General features: G+C 34.7%; 1 protein-coding gene across 1 annotated transcript in view; it reads right to left on the minus strand.

Moving 5' to 3' along the window:
- Nucleotides 1-4,129: 4,129 nt before the first annotated feature.
- LOC127855676 (ceramide synthase 2-like) overlaps nucleotides 4,130-22,981 on the minus strand; it is a 37,778-nt gene continuing 18,926 nt past the window's right edge. Inside the window, exons 9-11 of the mRNA XM_052391431.1 lie at nucleotides 16,810-16,916; nucleotides 14,519-14,684; nucleotides 4,130-7,842 (exon numbers count right to left, since the gene is read on the minus strand). Coding sequence (XP_052247391.1) covers nucleotides 7,621-7,842; nucleotides 14,519-14,684; nucleotides 16,810-16,916 — 495 coding nt within the window. The 3' untranslated portion in view covers nucleotides 4,130-7,620. The remainder of the gene's footprint in view (nucleotides 7,843-14,518; nucleotides 14,685-16,809; nucleotides 16,917-22,981) is intronic.

The raw sequence follows: 22,981 nt of genomic DNA on the forward strand, positions 1-22,981 counted from the left end.
AACGGGGGCGGACAAAAACCCTCCCATGAAATAACGGGGGCGGACAAATGCCCTCTCGTGAAAGCAGTTAAACACCGACAAATGTAATTGTTTCACTCAATGTTGCATCCATTAATCTGTTTTCAGGGGTGTGAAATTGAAAGAAGAAAATGTATATCTATTAACTGTATACATACCGCTTTTCTAATGTGCATATATATCCGATAATCCAATATAATAACAACATCAATTAAAACATAAAATGAGGCCATTTATTGACAAGTGAATTTAACTTTAGATTGAATGCAATACGATACAGAGCAACGCTTAATCGCGTTATACGCGCATTCATGCAAAAACCTGCTTCCCGGGGACTTTATGAAAACCTTGCGAAAATGAACGTGAAATTCTAATAACAATTAAAAATGCGTTTGCATGTAACTAAATTGTTTAAATTACTTATTTAATTTATCTTTTGTACTTAAATTCGTGGCTCAAATTTCACGGGAGGGCTTTTGTCCGCCCCCGTTTTTTCATGGGAGGGTTTTTGTCCGGCCTCTATAGAACTGACGGGAGGGTTTTGTCCGGGAGGGTTTATTGTCCTGCATTCACGCAATAAGTGATGGTTTTCTTCGTTAATTACAGATTGTCAATTTAAGCAAGATAATGGTAAAAAAACACATCTGCGATCGAGGAACGAAAGGATTCCCTCAGTGGGAGACGATGTCCCAATAGTGGATTAAAAGTGTTCATTGGTATGTCTGTGACACCATATGTCCCCACACGTGTAGATGCTGTTTCTTAGATAAGATATCATGCGTCACCTTCTAATAACATGTCAAATGACAATCAAGGCCTAATTCGCGTTTTATAAGAGACGCAGATCTGGTTATATGCCTCTTAAACAATGCAGAACCTGATACAATATTTATTTAAAAAAAACGAACCTTTATATGATAACCGTATTGATAACAGTAACCATCTAAATCTTCAAATATATTTTATAAAATCGCGTCACCTCGTTTCAGTACCGTCATGGCGGCGCATGCGAGTATTCAGGGGCGGTAATCCTGGAGTTATCGATTTCTGAGATTGTCTTTAGAGATAATTTAAGCGATTCGTGTCCTTTTGTGCCGTTTTCTATACATTTACACATAAACTTGTAAATAAGAGCATCACATTTGACTGATGAGCTGTTATCCCCTGCCGAAAGCGAGTGGATATAGTTTTGACGATGTACGTCTGTCCGTCTGTCAAAAACTGTTCAGGTCTGTATCTCGTTGAAAACAAGATTTCAACATTAAACGTCATGAGAGTATAAATAACATGAGGGGAAGCGCCATGCACAAATCCATAACCATACACCTTCTTAATAAAGAGTAGGGTTATTGCCCATTGTTTTTATCCTTGAAACATTCTTCATTGAAGTTTTTTTCACGCGGAGCTTTTTAGAAAGTAATGTTTTGTGTACAGGGTTTCGCGCCGCCAGCTTCGGAAGTGCACACATCCATGAACTAAATTTATTTAGACGGGGATATCAATACAACGAATTTGCTTGTTACTTACGAGAGCTTATTTAAACGCCCCCCAGTAGTTTATACTAGTTCGGGTGGGCCTTTATACTGTCCAATAGTGTATTCGAGTTTGATTGGGTTTCTTTATTCTATTAGGTTATTTCACAAAGTTGACAACAATACAGAGATATATTTGTATGCGTCCACAGCTGACACATCATAATGAACTAGTTGATCACATACAATCTGCACGCAGAGTTGTCGTTCCACGCTATCACATACAATCTGCACACAGAGTTGTCGTTCCACGCTATCACATACAATCTGCACACATAGTTGTCGTTCCACGCTATCACATACAATCTGCACACAGAGTTGTCGTTGCATGCTCTCGCATGCAATCTGCACGCAGAGTTGTCGTTCCACACTATCACATACAATCTGCACGCAGAGTTGTCGTTGCATGCTCTCACATGCAATCTGCACGCAGAGTTGTCGTTCCACACTATCACATACAATCTGCACGCAGAGTTGTCGTTCCATGCTCGTACATACAATCTCTGACATCAAAAGAAATCCTACCAGATCTGGTAGGATTTTATATATTTTTTGTTTAAGTATTACATTATGAAAAGTAGTATCGTTTTCTTTTATATTTTGTAAAATGGTGTATAAGTTTAGGTTCATAGAAATATAGTTATTCAAGTCTTCAATATACATTTTGTGTTTTTTCTTTGACAATTTTATTGATTCTGTTGCAAACTGTTAAACACGTTATATATGGCAGCTGTATTCAGCCATACCAATACGTGTGAGCGATAAAAAACAACACTTATCAATATAGTTACAATGACGAGAAGATCAATAAACACAGAACATTATGCAAAGTATTGAGAACAAGACAAACACAGTATGTTTACGCTACATACTTTGATTCTAACATTACAATGGTATTTAAATAATAAAATAAAAATAAAGTTATAAGCAAAAGCAGATATTCACTTTTCAATAAAAAAAACCTGCCCTGAATATCCCCTGGACTAGTTCATTTAAAATCACAAAATTTATTTCCGGCTAGAGATTTTTTGCTTAAGCTTAAAAGCGATTTTTAAATAAAAGATATTAATACAAAAACACTTGTATTAGACTAAACCATATACTTTTTAATAAAAAGTCTCCCTCTACATGAAATCTGTCAGAGTTTCGCTTATACATATTTCCGGACCAATTTTAGTTTAAATCACAAACTTTATTTAGGCTATATATTTTACATTACATTAAAAATGAAAAGATTAGAAATATTAATTAGGAAAATTTTTTTTTTTAGAAAAACAAAGATATGTACTATTCAATAAAAAAAGTCTGTCTCGGTTTTTAATCGTATAAAGTTTCTTAATGAGTATATTTGAAACTGTAGAAAATTTTATAAAGAAATAATAATGTTTTAAATCTAAATGCCATAAATCTTTAAAAAATTCGCTAATTAATATCTCCGGAATTATTAACGCTAAAAATCAAAAAAGTTTACTTCAGACTATGCAAATAGCTTCCGGGTCGGCCGCAGTACATGGACCAGGTTTCTCTTCTGTGAACATATTGGTAAAACAAGTAAAGAAGCGCGCAGAAATAACGGATCAGAGGGCTTTATAAGAGTCCAAAACTTATGTCATATGTATGCGATGCTTTTACAATAAGGCCATTCTTTTTTACACTTTACAAGGAACAAGACTATTGTCAAGCAATATAAGTCCCCTACCGGTGAAACTCCACCATTTTAAGCAATATTTATAGTCTATTTGTTGCCATAGCAACCAGAATTCTTGACGTAGGAACAAAATGAAATAACGTACATAATCTCCATATAGCCATCTATCCATGTTTCAAGTTTCATGAAAAAATACGATGTATGAAGAACTTATAAAGTTATCGCAGGATCCACTATTTTCAGCAATATTCCTAGTCTATTTGTTGCCATAGCAACCATAATTCTTGACATGTAAACAAAATGAAATGACGTGCATAATCTCCATATTGCCATCTATCCATGTTTCAAGTTTCATGAAAAAATATGAAGAACGTTTTAAGTTATCGCAGGATCCAGAAAAGTGTGACACACCGACAGACTGACTGACAGAGCGCAAACCTTAAGTGAAACCAGAGGTGACAATTAATGTCAGGGTGTGACAGGGGCCTAACTCTACTTGGAACAAATGGCGACAACTAATGTATGAAAATGATTACAAATGTATAGCCGTGGTAATGAATGAATGAAAGTTGTTATATTTCATTGTATGATATCTTTCTGTTAACTTAAGCGTTGATTAGTTTTGTGTTGACATTGTTTACTCGATTAAGCAATAGCATAGTCTTTTAACAAAAACATATTTTTTAAATATGTTTGAAATGACTTTTATGACCTTTTCTATTGTTAAAGTATGACAATTATGACATTTTCAATTATTATGCATTTAGAAAATTGATATGTTGTTCCAAAACACGATAGTGGAACTTACTTTTGATGGTCGGTTGAAACAATTAATCTACGAGATCAATAGAGGAAACCCACATAACACGTGTACAATAAATAACAGTTACTTTAATGACACGAGACAAATGTTGGAAAAATAACAAAGACATTATACTCTTTTAAAAGTTTACTTTACTTTCATACGTACACAATTAAGGATAGATACATTAAGAATACAAATGCAAGCTTGATTATGGCCAAGCAAACTCAGAAGCATAATACATGTCCCATCAGATTAACAAGAGCCAGAGGACCCAAAATCCAACAAAAGTTATCATGCATCCCATTGAAATTGTCACACTTTTTATATTTTTAAAATAACAGCTTTTCGACAATGAACGAATTACATGTTATAATTTTTGTTAGCTTGTTTTTTTAATGAGTGTTCATATAAAACATTCATTGGTCTTGGCAATAGGTTATCGTCATATAGAACAAGTTTCGAATACATCTGTTATAAAACATTCATTGGTCTTGGCAATAGGTAATCGTCATATAGAACAAGTATCGTATACATCTGTTAAAATCACAAAATGCATTCAGTTGCCTATTATGTTAAGACATTCCAAAAGCTAAGGCTTTTTTTATCAGTCTGTCAATATAAAACATAATACACACATATTATACTTTCTTTGAAAGAATTGCAACAAAAAGGATAGATATATAAAAGAATAAACTCTCAGAATCTAATGCCATAAATTTGATAGAGGTATTTTTAAATAACTACATTGGATAATGTAAAATCTAATTCAATGTTTCTGTTTTGTTCATCGAATATACATGGTAATACATGGATGAACGTAACACATTTAGTTAACTGTATAGATGATTAACCTGTATCTCCTTAACAATGAAGCATTGAGCAATATATTAATGGTTTTATTCATAAGCCAATAATATAAAAACATTTTAACATAAGTTGCTAAAAAAAAATTGTTATTTAGCGAGCACTGAGGGTTTTGTACACAAATAATTATACTGGGATATTTTTTATATTCTGTCTAAAGAATATGATAAAAAATATGTTAAAACAGACCTCATATTCTCAGGTTTAATGGTACACAATCATATCAGTTGTTTAATGAAATAATGCGAAATTCTTATACGATAATAGCTATCGCATCAGTGTTCAGAAAAAAAAGAAGAATGTGAAAGATTGTTTTGGATTCTTTGTTAACTTTGTAAAAATAATCACGTTTCTTTCATCCAAATCATGAAACACAGAAATGGTATAGCAAAATGTTACTCTGTACTAAATACTAAAAAACACTTGGGTTACATACATTAAACACAATCTAAATATAAGCAATGTAATGTTTGGGCTGGCATCTAGATTACAAAACACAACAACACACATTGTATACACGAACATAGACACAAGGAATTTTCAAGAGCAAACATATAAAAATATCAAAACACACTGATGTTAAACACATTAAAAATATCAAAACACACTGACTTCTAACATTCAATAATTCAAGCTATTATTACGACTAGGTTGCAATATGGGAGTGACAACAGTTGTTCAAAGACTAGACCAGATGAAAGCACCCTCATTAAGAAATAATTTCTAACCAAAAATATAACAACAACATCAGCATTAAATCACAAAACATGATCATAACCCCAGTCTTAAAAACTCAGGTTCCAAATTCTAACAATGTCAGAGGTTCATTCTAAAAATAGCTATATTTAAGTTAAATAAATGTTCAGCAAAATTAACATGAATATTTGTATGATGAAAATGTTGCTTTATGACAGCTGTCTGCTGCTTTACAATTGAAAACAGGTCAAGATAAAAACTTGAGAGGAACAAGCCACAAGAGCTGTGTTGGTTTGAGGCAGTTGTGCATGACATGTGAGGCAGTTATGCATGAAATGTCAGGCAGTTATACATGAAATGCGAGGAAGTTATATATGAAGTGTGAGGCAGTTATACATGAAATGTGAGGCAGTTATACATGAAATGTGAGGCAGTTATACATCAAATGTGAGGCAGTTATGCATGAAATGTGAGGCAGTTATACATGAAGTGTAAGGCAGTTATACATGAAGTGTAAGGCAGTTATACATGAAATGTGAGGCAGTTATACATCAAATGTGAGGCAGTTATACATGAAATGTGAGGCAGTTATACATGAAATGTGTAGCCGTTATACATGATAGTGAAATAAAAGCCATTATAACTTTCCTAACATTTCTGGAGTTTAGTTTAAGGACTAAGAGTTGCTTTTATACAAAAACAAACCTGAAACAGAAAGAATATTCAATGAACAATAAAACTGACAAAGAAAGAACATTCATTGAACAATAGACATGACAAAGAAAGAACATTCAATGAACAATTAACCTGCCATAAAAGAACATTCAATAAACCTGACAAGGAACATTCAATGAGCAATAAATCTTACATAGAAAGAACATTCAATGAACAATGAACCTAATAAAGAAAGAACATTAAAGTTTTACTCAACAGAACAAACATTAAATGAAATGTTCAACTTGATGACAGAATAGTTTAGTATGTTCTTATCAAGGAGAGAAACAACACCAACAAAGACAAAAAAAATGAAGTGCCAAAAGGGAATGTTAAGAACTGTCAGATGAAAAACGGAATATCCTTGCTTAAAAACAAACAAACAAAAACAAGGTAAAACTAATACTACTGCTGATTGTTCTAGCATCAACGAGGATGATTGTACATCAAAATTTGGATGAGATGCAAGGACTATTGGGTAAACAGTCACACTAAAAATAAAAAAATGAAAATGTTTCTTTCTTTTCACAACAAGTTTTTGATATGCAAACGATACACTCTAAAGCTGCAAAAATAGGTATAAAATGTATTTTCATAAATATGATGTAAGCATGATTTCATTTAGATAAATAAAGGCATGGTACTGGTTGTATGACAAGTATCTCTAGCAACAAATGACTTTTTGAACCTTAAGAAAGGAATAACTTACATGAAATGTTTTCAATAAAATAAAAACCCTATTGATTCCTAACAATTGTTTACAAAACAAAAATGGTTTTGATTGTGTATAGCACCTTTTAGAAAAAAAAACGACAGCAACAATTCAACAACTATTCATGAATTGCAAACAAAATAAAGCAAATCTGAAAAACATGCATGTTTAAATCACACAGCTGAACTTATTATGATTGTATCCAAAATCAAGTTTAGTTTGTATGGTTATAAAATGTGAAACACATTGGTATTAATTATTAACATAATTCAAATGCAAAACTGGAACTACACATCAAGTTTAATAATACAAAAATTACACAAAGCACTTTTTAATGGGCAGATAATGTCAAGTTTTTTAAATCAATTTCATAATTTACATGCTTTGTTTTTGTTTTTTGTTGGCAAGAAAACTTAAAAAAGAGATTTATTATGGCTATGCAATTCATGCAAATATTTGTTCTGCAAGCACTTGTGAACTCAAATTCTGTTATTTATAGACACTAGCCAAACTTTCTAAATAGAATTACAAAATGTTTATTTATAATAACTTAAAATAATTAAGAACAATAGTGTACAAGCATACAATCTCAGATGGCTCGAATTCAGTAATCATACACACAATATGCAGATTAATTTTTAAAGCCGTTTCCATTCATTTCTAACCTTCCATTCGCCTTATGTCCATATCCATTTGTTACTGCACCATTACTTCCATTTTGTTCACTTTTTGGTACTTTTGTTCCATTGGGTTGCATTTTCTCTTTTCTCTCTTTTCTCTCTTTTCCCTCCTGTTCACTATCAGATTCATACTCTGCATTGGACTCTTCAGAATCGCTACGCACATCTTCAACCTTAAAACAGAGAAAGTGGGATATAAAACCAACAAACAAGAGCTAATCCATGACAGAACTACTATTTTTCCGCTTCAATATAATGTACATTTCCTGTCAGTCACCTAATATAATGACCACAAAGACATATGCAAAGTTTAATATCTCATAAGCTGTAGTAGTTAAATAGTCTATGTAAATAAAAGATGACAATTTATAATTTAAAACAAGAAATGTGATGATACAAAGACAAAAGATTTTCAAATTGTTTACCAATTAAATTAATTCACTTTAAAGTTTAAAGTGAATTAATTTAATTGGTAAACAATTTGAAAGTTTAAACACTAATTTGCAGGTCAGAGTTATGGAGCTTGATCAGTGACCTTACACAGCGATCCAAAACAAATAAGTGACATTCCACTTGAATGCATGTAGTAGAAACTGTGATATGGAGATATTGCAAGTTTACTTTTGGCAGTGCATGACACAGATGCAAATGAAAACACTGGCATTTGACTGTCAAAATATCTGAAAACAATTTTGCGGGATTTTTTTTTGGATTTTTTGTTTTGAATTTTTTAATTTGAATAGCCAGTTATATGTTTAAAGGACTTAACAATAAATGGGTGTTTTGTTCCATTTCAATTGATATTTCGGGGAAAAGTAGCCTTTCTGGAAAACACTAGACACTTTGCCAATTAAAAAAGAAATAACAACTGACCTACTTGAAGAAACATTGGAGCAAATATGGAAACGGCTGCATTTTTTAAGGCCATTTGCCATGCAGTCAAAATAAGAAATTCTAAGGATATTTGCAAATGTTTGAGTTTTTTTAAATCATTATTTATTTATTGTTTACTTAAATTATATTACATGTTAGTTTCGGGCAATTTTTAATATTTGTCTTGTTAGTTTAGTTGGATTGTGCCACCAGTTAATCAACACTGCGATTGCCAGTTACCAGTACTCACTGCACACACTTCTGCCATTTACTTAAAGCTCTCTTACTTATTTCAGAGGTAAAGAAAGAATGGCCCTAACAAGAAAGCTGACACCAGTTATGTGCGGGGCAAGGTATCGGAACCGCAATCCTCTGATTTGTAGTGAAGCAATTTACCAACTGAACTAGACGGCTGGTCAGGATTAAGAACATGTTATATTTATCTTTGGTCCAGTGCTCTACCAACTGATTAGACAGCTGGTCAGGATTAAGAACATTTTATATTTATCTTTAGTCCAGTGCTCTACCAACTGAACTAGACAGCCGGTGGGGATTTAGAACATGTTATATTTATCTTTAGTCCAGCGCTCTACCAACTGATTAGACAGCCGGTCGGGATTAAGAACATGTTACATTTATCTTTAGTCCAGCGCTCTACCAACTGAACTAGACAGCCGGTGGGGATTTAGAACATGTTATATTTATCTTTAGTCCAGTGCTCTACCAATTGAAAAAGACGGCCGGTCATGATTAAGAACATGTTATATTTATCTTTAGTCCAGTGCTCTACCAACTGAACTAAACGGTCGGTCAGGATTTAGAAGATATTTATCTTTAGTTTGTTGCTTTACCAACTGAACTAAACGGTCAGTCAGGATTAAGAACATGTTATATTTATCTTTGGTCCAGTGCTCTACCAACTGATTAGACAGCTGGTCAGGATTAAGAACATTTTATATTTATCAGCCGGTCGGGATTAAGAACATGTTATATTTATCTTTAGTCCAGCTCTCTACCAATTGAAAAAGACGGCCGGTCATGATTAAGAACATGTTATATTTATCTTTAGTCCAGTGCTCTACCAACTGAACTAAACAGTCGGTCAGGATTTAGAAGATGATATTTATCTTTAGTTTGTTGCTTTACCAACTGAACTAAACGGTCAGTCAGGATTAAGAACATGTTACATTTATCTTTAGTTCAGCGCTTTACCAACTGAACTAGTCGGTTGGTCAGGTTTAAGAACATGTTATATTTATATTTAGTCCAGTGCTCTACCAACTGAACTAGACGGTCGGTCAGGATTTAGAACATGATATTTATCTTTTGTTTGTTGCTTTACCAACTGAACTTAACGGTCAGTCAGGATTAAGAACACGTTATATTTATCTTTAGTTCAGCGCTTTACCAACTGAACTAGACGGTTGGTCAGGTTTAAGAACATGTTATATTTATCTTTAGTCCAGTGCTCTAAGAACTGAACTAGACGGTTGGTCAGGATTAAGAACATGTTATAGTTATCTTTAGTCCAGTGCTCTACCAACTGAACTTAACGGTCAGTTGGGATTAAGAACATGTAATATTTATCTTTAGTTCAGCGCTTTACCAACTGAACTAGACGGTTGGTCAGGTTTAAGAACATTTTATATTTATCTTTAGTCCAGTGCTCTACCAACTGAACTAAACGGCCGGTCAGGATTAAGACCATGTTATATTTATCGTAAGTTGTTTTGTAACTACCACCCTTGGAAAACTTGAGACTTTGCAGGGGTGCGATTTTGGTGATTTTGAAGACATTTCAGGGAAGTTAAATACCCTAACACCCCTGATAAAATATAAAGCAAAAAAAATCACTGGATGTCAATCCAATTAGGATATTGGTGTATTTGTTAATTTTGGTAACAAATACTTTAAAATTGAAAAAAGTGTTTTCAATTTTATATTTACAAAGGTTCAAACCATAGAGCTGCATAGGGAAACTAACTAGCTGCATAGGGAAACTAACTTAATGTTGCATTTTATTAACGAAACAAAATCATTATTTTGTTTTTGGTAACCTTCAATCGGGAATTTTAGGAAGCAGTTTGAGAAAAATATATACTTTATGACATTGGGAGTGGGGCCGAAAAACAGAACACAAATTAAGCCCAAAGTCGCTCACCTGAGATAACAAGAGATGTGTTTGTCAGAAACACAATGCCCCCTAATGCGCCGCTTTCTTTATTTGACCTTTAACCTTGAAGGTGACCTTGACCTTTCACCACTCAAAATGTGCAGCTCCATGAGATACACATGCATGCCAAATATCAAGTTGCTTATGTTCCATATTTCAAAAGTTATTGCAAAACTGTAATGTAAGGTTAAGGTTTTGTGAAAGAATGACAGACAGAAATAAAGAAAGACAGACAGGCCAAAAACAATATACCCCCAATCATTCGATCCGGGGGTATAAAAAGAAATGACCTGTTTTTTGCAGCCAAAGATATCAATGGAACAATGTTCTAAGTTTAATGAAGAGTGAACAACAAATGGTCCCCTGGCGGCCATGTTTTTCAACAGACCTAAACCATTTTTGAACTCGTCCAAGATATCATTGGGACAAATCGTCTGACAAAGTTTCGTGAAGATCCGACTATAAATGTGGCCGCTACAGTGTTAACAAGGCAAATATTCATGACGCACAACGGAAGACAGACAATTGACAAAAGGTGATAACAAAATTTCACCATGAGCAAACAAGAAATGTGTTTGTCAGAAACACAATGCCTCCTTCTGTGACGCTTTGAAGCCATATATTTGACCTTGAAGAATGACCTTGACTTTTCACCACTCAAAATAGGCAACGCCATGAGATACACATGCATGCCAAATATCAAGTTGCTATCTGAAGCGACATAGAAGTTATAAGCATTTTTCCAAAACCTAAACGAGATAACCTAAACGCAAAGTGTGACAGAAGGACAGACAGACGGACGGACGGTCCAATCACTATATGCCCTCCTTTGAGGGTATAAAAATATTATGCTCATAAAGATTGTCACCATGTTTGAAGATGATATTATTAAAACTAATTTAGAAAACTAAATCAACATATGATGTATACATTTGCACTCAGCAAGTGTCATTCAGATTGAACTAAAAATGTGACTAAACGTATTCACAATGTTTCACTATAAACAACTGTAGACTACAATAAAACCCAGTTTATTTTAGCAGAAGTGTGGACCCTTCAAGGGAGAGTATCTTGAGCATACAAGTATGTTGATAAATACAGAGTGGTCATACATCTACTGCACTAATTATGTAAAGGTAAGCCAGTGCATTAAACTGGAGTCAATGTTGCCATGGAAACAATTTCATAGCACAGTAGATGTTCAATCAATACACCAAACACAGTTGGTTAACTTTGCTTATCAGTAAAGATCTAAGATAAGGCTCTACAGTGCATTAGTACATGTACAGTTATTTTATGACATAGAAACAATAGGTTTATTAAGGGCATGCAAACTACTGTCTTTGTGTACACCACATTTTTTTAAGGAAGTCCCAGGTTTATACAAGGGAGTTAACTATTAGAAAGTATGTACAGGTTATCTTTCTTTAATATTCAGAACTAGACTGTTCACATGTTTTCATTATATACATAAAGAGAAAACTGCCCCACCCCCTGGCGGCCATGTTTTTCCACCCATCATGACCATTTACAAACTCGTCTGAGATATCTATAAAATTGATGTTTAGAAAACAAATTATGATGATTAGGCAAAAAATGTGACTTCTAGTGTTCACAAGCTTTTTTACAATATAAATATAAGGAAAATGACCCCCCCCCCCCCTTGGGGCCATGTTTTTTTACCGATCTGAACCATTTTCGAACTAAACCGTCATATCCAGAAAACACATGTTCTGACAAAAATTTCATGAAGATTGGACCAAAAATTTGACTTCTAGAATGTTCACATGTTTCCACTATATACATAAAGAGAAAACTGCCCCGTCCACTGGCGGCCATATTTTTTCACCGATCTGGACCATTATTGAACTCGTCCGAGATATCAATGAAACCAATGTTTTGAAAAAGTTTCATGATGATTGGGCAAAAATTGTGACTTCTGGAGTGTTCACAAGGTTTCTCTAAAGCCATATAAGGAATACTGCCCCACCTCCTGGCGGCCATGTTTTTCAAGAGAACCATTTTTGAACTCAACCAACATATAATTTAGACAAACATTTTTTCATGAAGATCGGATAATAAATGTGGCCTCTAGAGTGTTCACAAGGCAAAATGTTGACGACGCACGATGCACAACGGACAAAAGGCGATTACAAAAGTTCACCATGAGCACTATGTGCTTAGGTGAGCTAAAAAATATTTCAGTGAAGGGTAACTGTTTTTATGAATTGCAATTCTCCTCATTGATATCTATACACCCATGCAGTAAAATCTTTTAGCGTATCTGAGATATAGACCTAAAAAGTTACACAAACAACAAAGGGCAATAACTCTTATTAACTCTTATTTAAGAAAGTGTAGGGTTATGGATCATGTTCATGGCACTTCTCCTCATTGATATCTATTGGGGATGTCAACGAATATTTGAATATTTGGTCCCGCACCGAATAGTATTTTCAAAATCGAATATTCGGAAGAAAAAAAAAATCGAGTAATTTCAAAGACTTTGTATTCGTGAAATTTACTTCAAACATTGTTAAAAAAGTTGTTCCTCATCTCATAGTGTTTATTTCGGTAGTCGCGATAATGCGTCGCTATGGTGATGACAGTACATATGTCATTAATCCCGCTTATTGCCTACCTTTAGAAAACTTTAATTGACCAGACTGTCACTTTGTGTCAAATTAATGATAGGTGCAAATTGCATCTGCAATTAAAACACTGACCCGCACTTGATCTAATGACTTGAATCACATTTAAAATGATCAAAGTTTAAATGAGTAAAGGAAAAGCCGACTTGGTGTAAAAAACAAAAAAGAACTTATGCACAAGATTTTTGATTGACAAAAATCGCGTTCTCCAGTCGAAAATGTTTTGTTTTTTGCTCTATTTAAATTGAGTTAATGTGTATCATATGGTTACAATCACGTTGTCCAATCAAAAAAGCTTTTAGAAAATAAATTACTCAACCTCTCATGAGTATTTGCGTATCGTACGGTCCAAACTTTAATCAATTACTCAATATTCAATCAGGTACTTTACTTAAAGAAATGTTTTGGGTATTTCGCCCATAATGTACAATATTAAAAGTTTAAAAACAGTTTTTATCATTCAATTTTAACAATTACATCTAGCTATAAACAGTCTCAATATCAAAATAAAAAAAAGTCACCCAATATTATCAAATGTATATGAACGTTTTGAAATTTTTGACATTATTAACACTGAAAGCTAGACATGGCTGTTACCGTTCAATGCCCACAAGAATGAACCCACCTACCTTCCAATTCGCCGATTCCCCTACCCATCTCCCTTTCAATGAAGAAAAAGTCCGATTCCTTTGTTCGATCAAGCTTTTAAACAAATATTCACAAATATTTGATCAACATCTTATAAAAAATAATCAACAAAATCAACTTCGAATTAGCGACGGCAATGCTGTGTCAATATTAAGTCACTTCCGGTGAACTTTCGGTAAAAGCGAAAGTAGAATTCATAGAGTAATGGTACGGTAAACAAAGTTGATTTTGTAGATTTTTTTCCAACAGATGTTGACCAAATATCCGAATATTCGTTTGGAAGGATGACCGAATATTCGAAATACCAAAATCGTTATTCGTTGCCATTTCTAATATCTATTCACCAGTGAAGTTTCATGTTTCATGATATCTTTTATGGTTTCTGAGATATAGCAATGAAAAGTTTATTGACAGACGGTTGAACGGAATAACAGACAGACGGACACACATATCCAATACTTTATCCCTCCACCTTTGGCAAGGGATAACAACAACACTGCTTACGTTTCCTTTGATGAGCTTTCTATAGACGATCCTGAAGATCATGTAGGTCCAGATGATGTGCAGTATCTGGAGCAGGTAGAGGAAGAAGTTGAAGAACAAGTGGGCCCCAAACGTGTGGTCCGTCAGCTTGGAGGCGTATGGCTCGAACGTTGTGGAGTAGAGTACACTGGAAAAGTACAGAAAACTGGAGATTCAATGACACAAGCCTTAGTCTTGGAAAACTGGGCTTAACTCTTCACCCCTTAGATACGTATTTTTATGTATGTGTAGTCCCTCAGACAGTTAAATATAACTTAAGACCTTTCTTACTACATTCAACTTTTAAAGGCTTCATTCCCAACCCTTAGATACTGGTGAGCAGCAAACAGCATTAAACCTGAACAGACTGCAAGTTACTCGCAGGCTGTTCTGGTTTTATGCTGTTTGCAAAAGCCATTTTCACTTGCTTCTTATGGGGGAAAGGGTTCATGCATGTGCCTAAAGTGTCGTCTCAGATGAGCCTGTACATTTCCACCTTCTTTGGATTTTTTTTTAAACAGACCTCCCTCAAACAAAAAATTCCATAAAAGCAGAAAGTGTCGTCCCTGATTAGCCTGAGCAGACAGCACAAGCTTATATGGCATGACTCAACATGTATTAATCATTAATCCCAGTTTTCCTGTTATATGGCATGACACAACATGTATTAATCATCAATCCCAGTTTTCCTGTTATATGGCATGACACTACATGTATTAATCATTAATCCCAGTTTTCCTGTTATATGGCATGACACTACATGTATTAATCATTAATCCCAGTTTTCCTGTTATATGGCATGACACAACATGTATTAATCATTAATCCCAGTTTTCCTGTTATATGGCATGACACTACATGTATTAATCATTAATCCCAGTTTTCCTGTTATATGGCATGACACTACATGTATTAATCATTAATCCCAGTTTTCCTGTCATATGGCATGACACTACATGCATAAATCATTAATCCCAGTTTTCCTAAAATGTGACCCATTAATCACACTGGAAATACTATAAGGGAATTTTTTTAAGACCTCAGGTTATATTCCATGTGCATGGCTCAAGGTGATGCCAAACAGTATGCTGCATTCATGGTTAACAGCTTTAACCCTTTCCCACGTAGAAGCAAAGTGAAAATGGCTATGTGCAAACAGAATTAAACCAGAACAGCCTGCGAGTAACTCGCAGTCTGTTCTGGTTTTATGCTGTTTGCTGCTCATCAGTATCTAAGGGTTGGAATTGAAGCCTTAAAATCTTGAATCTAGTAAAAAAGGTTTTAAATAAAATATAACTTTCTAAGGGACTACACATGCGTGAAAATACATATCTAAGTGGTAAGGGTTAAAGGCCAATTTATATATATACAAGAAACTGTCGGAGACCGGTGATGCTCTCCTAAGGTTTTTTTTCTCACAATATTATTGCACTATATATTCAGATAAAAGGAAACATCTTAAGGGCACAGTAGTTGGGGGGGACAAGAATTTTTTTATAGAAAATTTCAAAGGGCCATAACTCTGTGAAAAAGCATTCGACCAGAACCCGCTGATAATATGCACATCTCCTCTTGGTAGTGAAGCTTCCCATTAAGTTTCATTGAATTCCTGTCATTAGTTGCTGAGAAATAGCCCGGACAAGAATTGCACTATATGTACAGTTAATGGAAAATTTCAAAGGGCCATAACACTGTGAAAATCATCCGACCAGAACCGGCTGATAATATGCACATCTCCTCTTGGTAGTGAAGCTTCCCATAAAGTTTTATTGAATTCCAGTCATTAATTGCTGATAAATAGCCCGGACAAAAATTGTGCACGGACGGACACAGGGACGGACAGACAAAGCGGCGACTATATGCTCCCCCCAAAAATTTTCAGGGAAGCATAATAAAACAATAGCTATAACTCTACAGATCTTAGGAAAATTCGGATGATTTTTACACTTGGTTGATATTAAATTGAACATTTTTGTCCAGTTTTGTAAAAACGGAATACAACAGGAGTAAGATACAAAAATGGTGCTTAAAACACTGATTTCAGATAATCCAAGGGCTATAACTCAACAAAATTTGAAATAAGTAAACTTGGTTAAAGTATGATATATTCACATGTTATTCAATCAGTTAGGAGCCTATTGTTTTTTAATCCATTTGATTAAAAGAGAGGCCTCCTTAGTGATCTACATTGTACCAACAGAAAGACTTCAACAAACTGATATTCCCTCAAATCTCAAAGAATCATTTCAGAGTGCAAAAATATAACACCATACACAAAAGGATAGTAGACAAGTCTGGACAGAATCCATATCAGCAGGAAAATCCCAAAGAAAATGTCTGTCGCCATCTTGTTCTTGGAATAGATGGACATCTTAGTCAACTGAAACATGCCAGAACAAAACACCAATTAATCACAAGAATTTATAGCAAAAATATACTATATGTACACAACTGTATCGCTGAAACTCTGATGAAATCAGTCGAAAATACAGTCTTCACGCTAAATATGTAAGACCTATAGCCCTTTGGGCTAATCAGATAGAATTTTTAGTAGCCCAAAGACATTTTCAATAGCCCAAAAAGGTTAACATAAATTATATTACTTTTTTGGCTAGGAACAAAAAAAATACTCTTTTCCAATCAGAAATTACTACTTCTAATGATAAAAAAACAGTTGCCTGTCCCATTAACAACATTTATCATTGATTTTTGATAACAACAGCAAAGACATGCTCCATGGTCATCTCCATACCTTGATCCTCATCATCATGATGTTGATTGGTTGAAATCTATTGATCTATTGATAATGAGACTACACCAATTTGCACTTTTAATGTTTGATATAGAGTAATTGAGAGTGGTTCTAGATCTAGAGGTACAAAACTCAGCACAAGCTTTGTCATTTTCATATTGATTTCTGGTAAGCAACCCCTTCATTTTATCAAGATGGCATATCATCTCATAAGTTTTAAAACTTTAGTTGTTCTTGCAAACAGCATGAGCATTTCTGAACTTCTTTATTACCGTAAAACGCTGTGTATAACGGGCATTTATGTATAACGTGCATCTACTTTTTGAAGCAAAAAATCAGGAAAAACAGTTTTTGAAGCAAAAAATCGGGGAAAAAATTCTGTACTGTGGGAAAAAATCTCTTGGCATGGCTGTAGTGGTGTATAATGCGCATCAAGTTTTTAAAATTACATTTTGGGGTAAAAAAGTGCGCGTTATATACAGCGTTTTACGGTAGTTTGTCATAATCCGCCTGTCTTAAATTCGACAATACTAATGACGACTTGGGTGTGAGTTTGCCTGTTTGGCTTGAACTGCTTTCAAATGATTAGGAGAATTTTCATGTAGCTTTATGCCATTTATGAACCTTTTATAAATACATTGTCATTGTTATTGAGTCAATAGAATTTGATGCATAGTTGACACCACTACAATTGCGTTTCAGGATCGTATTGTAGCAATTCTCTATTTGATTGCCATGATTTTATAAATGTCCTAACTCTTTTGACTCCTAAGCTTTTTTAGCAGATTAAGGGTTGGCTAGCTGCTTATTGCAATTGATTGTGTTTATTTATATTTATATTATTAAATGACCATTTATGTTATGTTATGTTTAAAAAATTTCATTACCGCTTTGATGGAATTTACGTAGTCTTGCAATTGAGTATGCTTATTTATATTCGTATTCTTAAATGACTATCTATGTTATGTTATGTAATGTAATGTTGTAATACCTATTTATGTGACAGAAAATAATGTATATATTTGTGTATGAAGACGATGTACTTTTGTATAAGTCTGAATAAACTGTCAGTCTGTCTGTCTGTCTGCTTACGTTTTTTACCTGGTAGCGCGATTTTAACGCAAGGACATTTTTTTCATTAGTCATCATATGACCAATAGAGCCGAATAGGTTGGTTAAGACCGTATAGAAAAATAAGCTTACATTTTTGTCGGCTTTGAACAAACGAACCAATCAAAACACTATGTCCCTTTCTGGAGTCTCCTTGAGAGTGGAACAAGGACATGTTGATTGGCTAACGACTTGTACCAACTACTACCATTGATAATGTCTTTAACCCGAAGTGGCTGACCGCTGTTAATGTAATTTTTTAACTTTGTTTACAATTTTACGCTTAAATATTTAATCGACCGGTCGGGCTATTTAATATGCATTTATGATCGACCGACCGGCCAAAGAATCGACTCGGGCTTTGGGCTTATAGGTTTATTCGAAGACAGAAAATACAATACGCAGCACAAACAGTTAGAGAGAGTGGCTTCAATAATATAATGGTCTGTTTTCTTGACAAAACTTACCCGACCCCTGATTAACCTAAGATCCCTCTTTATCTACATGTAGATCGCAATTAAAACTGCATAAATTAACTAAATCTTTTCACTTGTTGAAACTTATGCAAATTTAAATATTTTTTTTTATATAATCCTACTTTCATTACCATACAATAAAGATCTTGAAATATATTTTATTAGCAAAATCATCATTTCAATACTAGTTTCGGTATCAACGTTATGATTTCTTAAATATAAATGTATTTCTATACAAAGAATTTATTATAAGTGTCAAATAAAAAAAATCAAGTCATTTCATCCATGAAACTTTTAACTACAAAAAAAACTAGAGCTTTGTCACAGAAGTGACGAATACCCCCACATGCCGCATTGACACATAATATTTTGCATGTCGTCTTCACAAAAAACAGCGGACACCATGCTCAATTTTTAAAACCCACTAAGTGACTCCTTGACCTAGTTTTACACATCATCTGGTTACAACTTCTGACCAAGTGTGGTGAAGATCGGATTTAATTTACTTGAAAAAGAGAGCGGACACCATGCTCAATGTGTAAAACGAGTAAAAAGTGACCCTGTGACCTAGTTTTTGATCTGGCATGGCCCATGTTCAAACTTGGCTTTCAGATCATCTAGATAAAACTTCTGACCAAGTTTGGTGAAGATCAGATGAAAACTACTTGATTAAGAGAGGACACCATGCTGAATGTTAAAAAACGCGCTAAGTGACCCTGTGACCTAGTTTTTGACAATGCAAGGCCCATGTTCGAACTTGGCCTTAAGATCATCTAGATACAACTTCTGACCAAGTTTGGTGAAGATCTGATGAAAACTACTTGAATTAGAGAGCGGACAACATGCTGAATGTTTAAAACGCACTAAGTGACCCTGTGACCTAGTTTTTGACAATGCAAGGCCCATGTTCGAACTTGGCCTTAAGATCATCTAGATACAACTTCTGACCAAGTTTGGTGAAGATCGGATGAAAACTACTTGAATTAGAGAGCGGACAACATGCTGAATGTTTAAAACGCACTAAGTGACCCTGTGACCTAGTTTTTGACAATGCAAGGCCCATGTTCGAACTTGGCCTTAAGATCATCTAGATACAACTTCTGACCAAGTTTGGTGAAGATCGGATGAAAACTACTTGAATTAGAGAGCGGACAACATGCTGAATGTTTAAAACGCACTAAGTGACCCCGTGCCCTAAATTTTGACCCGGCAAGGCCCATGTTCAAACTTGGCCTAGACATCATGTAGATACAACTTCTGACCAAGTTTGGTGAAGATCGGATGAAAACTACTTGAATTAGAGAGCGGACACTTAATACGGACCGACAGACCGACCGACAAGTTCACTCCTATATACCCCCCTAAACTTCGTTTGTGGGGGTATAAAAAATTCATAATTTTATTGAACATTAATTTCAACATTATTAAGCCTCTATTGGCAATCCCAGCTTTCATATTGTTAGGCTGCTATTCCATCTGTCCGTATCCGCATATCCGCAAAAAAATGGAACCAGTTGAAATGCACTGCGCTTATTCCATTCATCCGCATCCGTATCCGCAAAAGAACAATCAAGTGAGCATTCTAATGCGGATGCGGACAAGATACGGATGGCATTTAACACAATGAGGGAAGCTATCATCTCAAAAATCAACTGAAATTTTTTTCAAATTGGTGAAAAATTATCCGGAACTATACAATCAACGCAGTTCTTCATATCGTGACTCAGATTTTACCTCAAATGTTTGGAAAAGTATAGCAAAGGCGCTAGAAGAAGATGTTTCAGGTATTTACCATTTGTATTCTTTTACAGACAGAATGATGATTTGTACCTTATATCTACTTAAATTCACGCCTGTCCTTCAAAACAATTATCTCAATTATATTTTTCAGTTTTATCCATATAATGAAAAGTGTGCACTTCGTGCCAAACAGTTGTCCAAAGAAAGGCAATCATGGCTCCAGTTACAGATTTCTATGGACTTGTATAACGCGGAGTCGAACGCTATTTTGTCACGGCCTATATATCCTACAGGTCGAAACAATTACAGCCAGCCTGTGCCTGAGCATAGATAACAACAATCATTAGTGTCATCTGTAAACCAAGAGCATGGTTTCCAGCATATTTCCACAGCTAGTTATGTGGCCTACCCTGTGGCACAGGCACAGGACAATCAGACCAGCGGACAACAAACATGACTTAACATTTTGAGCGCTGCTATGGAAACCTTACAGTAAAACGAGCGATTGTCCACAATTTTGTGACAAATTAAAGTGACATATTTGCCTTGTTCGTTTAATGTCTCAAGTACAGTGAAACACAGGTCTTTTCGAGAACATTTTATTTCTGAATACATTATATGCATCATTTGATATTGTTTATACTTATGATTGTAATTAAGTTTACGTTGCCAATATGTAAGTACATTAAAGTTGAAAAAACGTATATAAAATTCAAATTATTGACTCAAACAAAATATTTATAGTTACTGCAAGCAAATAGCTAGGCGCTGTTTGGCTCCAATGGTCTGTCTTGTAACCGATTTCTTTGAAATAAACTCTTCAACTAGAGAGAGAACGTATCCAAATTGTTGTTTGTTTAGTCTAAAGTAACTTTTAAACTCCACATCAGCAAGTTCAAGTTCTTTAACTAAATGGTTGTAAGTTCCAAATGTTTGGCGATTTCTTACTATTGCACGTGCCCACCACCTGTGCTTTCGTTAATGTTTACACTTCTTTGTGTGAGCAACAGCAGCACCAATTAACAAAAAAAGGGAAAACTCTTCTTCTGCATACATGTTTTCAGTTCAGAATTTTTTCCAAAAAAGAAAGATACGTTGGACGTATGCGGATAAATGGAATATAGCGTCCGTATTATGATTTTGCGGATACGGATGCGGATAAATGGAATAGTAGCCTTAGCCTTGTTCTGGGTTTGTTGTATCAAGGGAGGCAACTTAAAAAGTAATCGGTTTTGTTATTTTTTCTATGTCTATTTCAATATTACATTCTGACCTCTTTACATTCCATTTGTATTAAATTATAAATACTTAAGATAGCTTAATTTGAAATAAATATATATTTTTTAATGGCGAGTTAAGACATAGTTTTACATTTGAACCAAGGAGGGGAATTGTAGTGTATTTTTAACGAAAATAAAGTCTGAAACCCCTTTCACCTGATCTTTACCAAATTGTGCTTACAGACCCATGGCCCAAACATTAAATCTAAAAAGCTCCAGTAAAAAACAAGAATAAAATTAAAGATAGAAAAAAGACTAACCCTCAACTGAGCTCGAACAACTGACCCCTGGAGTAAAAGTCTATCGCTTAGACCACTCGGCAATCCGTGCTCATACAATGACTGATGTATTTTATACTTTATATAAGCAGTCCTCGTAGCGTCACAAAATATAATGACAACAACAGAACTCTCCAAATTTTCAGGTTTTCAAATCGTCAAAAGATGCATATTATGGATATTTGAAAGCATGGTTAATGTTCAGTATTACTGTTTTTGCACAATATCGTAACTACAACGAAAAATTGGGAATCTGAAACATTTTTTTTTAAGTTTGTCAATTTACCAAAACGTGAAAAGATCCCTTTAAGACTGTCGGTCAGTGCACATAAATCTCATATCTGAGCTATAACAATGTGCACATATTCCTCATCTAACTCAGCAGGTTTTTTTTACCTTATATAACAGACGCCGAATATCGGCGTCTTCCCCCACCAAACTAGGCTGGTTTTTTCCCCTTTCAGAACCAAAAATTCCCCCTAAAAAAATACACAAAAAAGTGGAAAATCCCGCGTAAAATTTCCCCCACATAAGGGCTAAAGGCCCCTTCCCCCACAACCCAAAAAAAACCTGCTCAGGGTTGAGTCAGACTCAAAACAAACAAGCAAATTCGTAGAATTGATATCCCCCGCAACATATGCTTTGTTTGAGGATGGGTGCAAATCGGACGGATGAACATCACTTCCAAGATATGGCTCCGGACACAAAAGTGACTGACGGACGGACAGCGCCAAAACAATATCCCTCCGCCTCTGGCGGGGAATATATACTCATACCAAGTTTCAATGAAATCCGCCAAAGCACTTCCA

The sequence above is a fragment of the Dreissena polymorpha genome, chromosome 13, assembly GCF_020536995.1.
Source record: "Dreissena polymorpha isolate Duluth1 chromosome 13, UMN_Dpol_1.0, whole genome shotgun sequence".
In the NCBI taxonomy this organism is placed as follows: Eukaryota; Metazoa; Mollusca; class Bivalvia; order Myida; family Dreissenidae; genus Dreissena; species Dreissena polymorpha.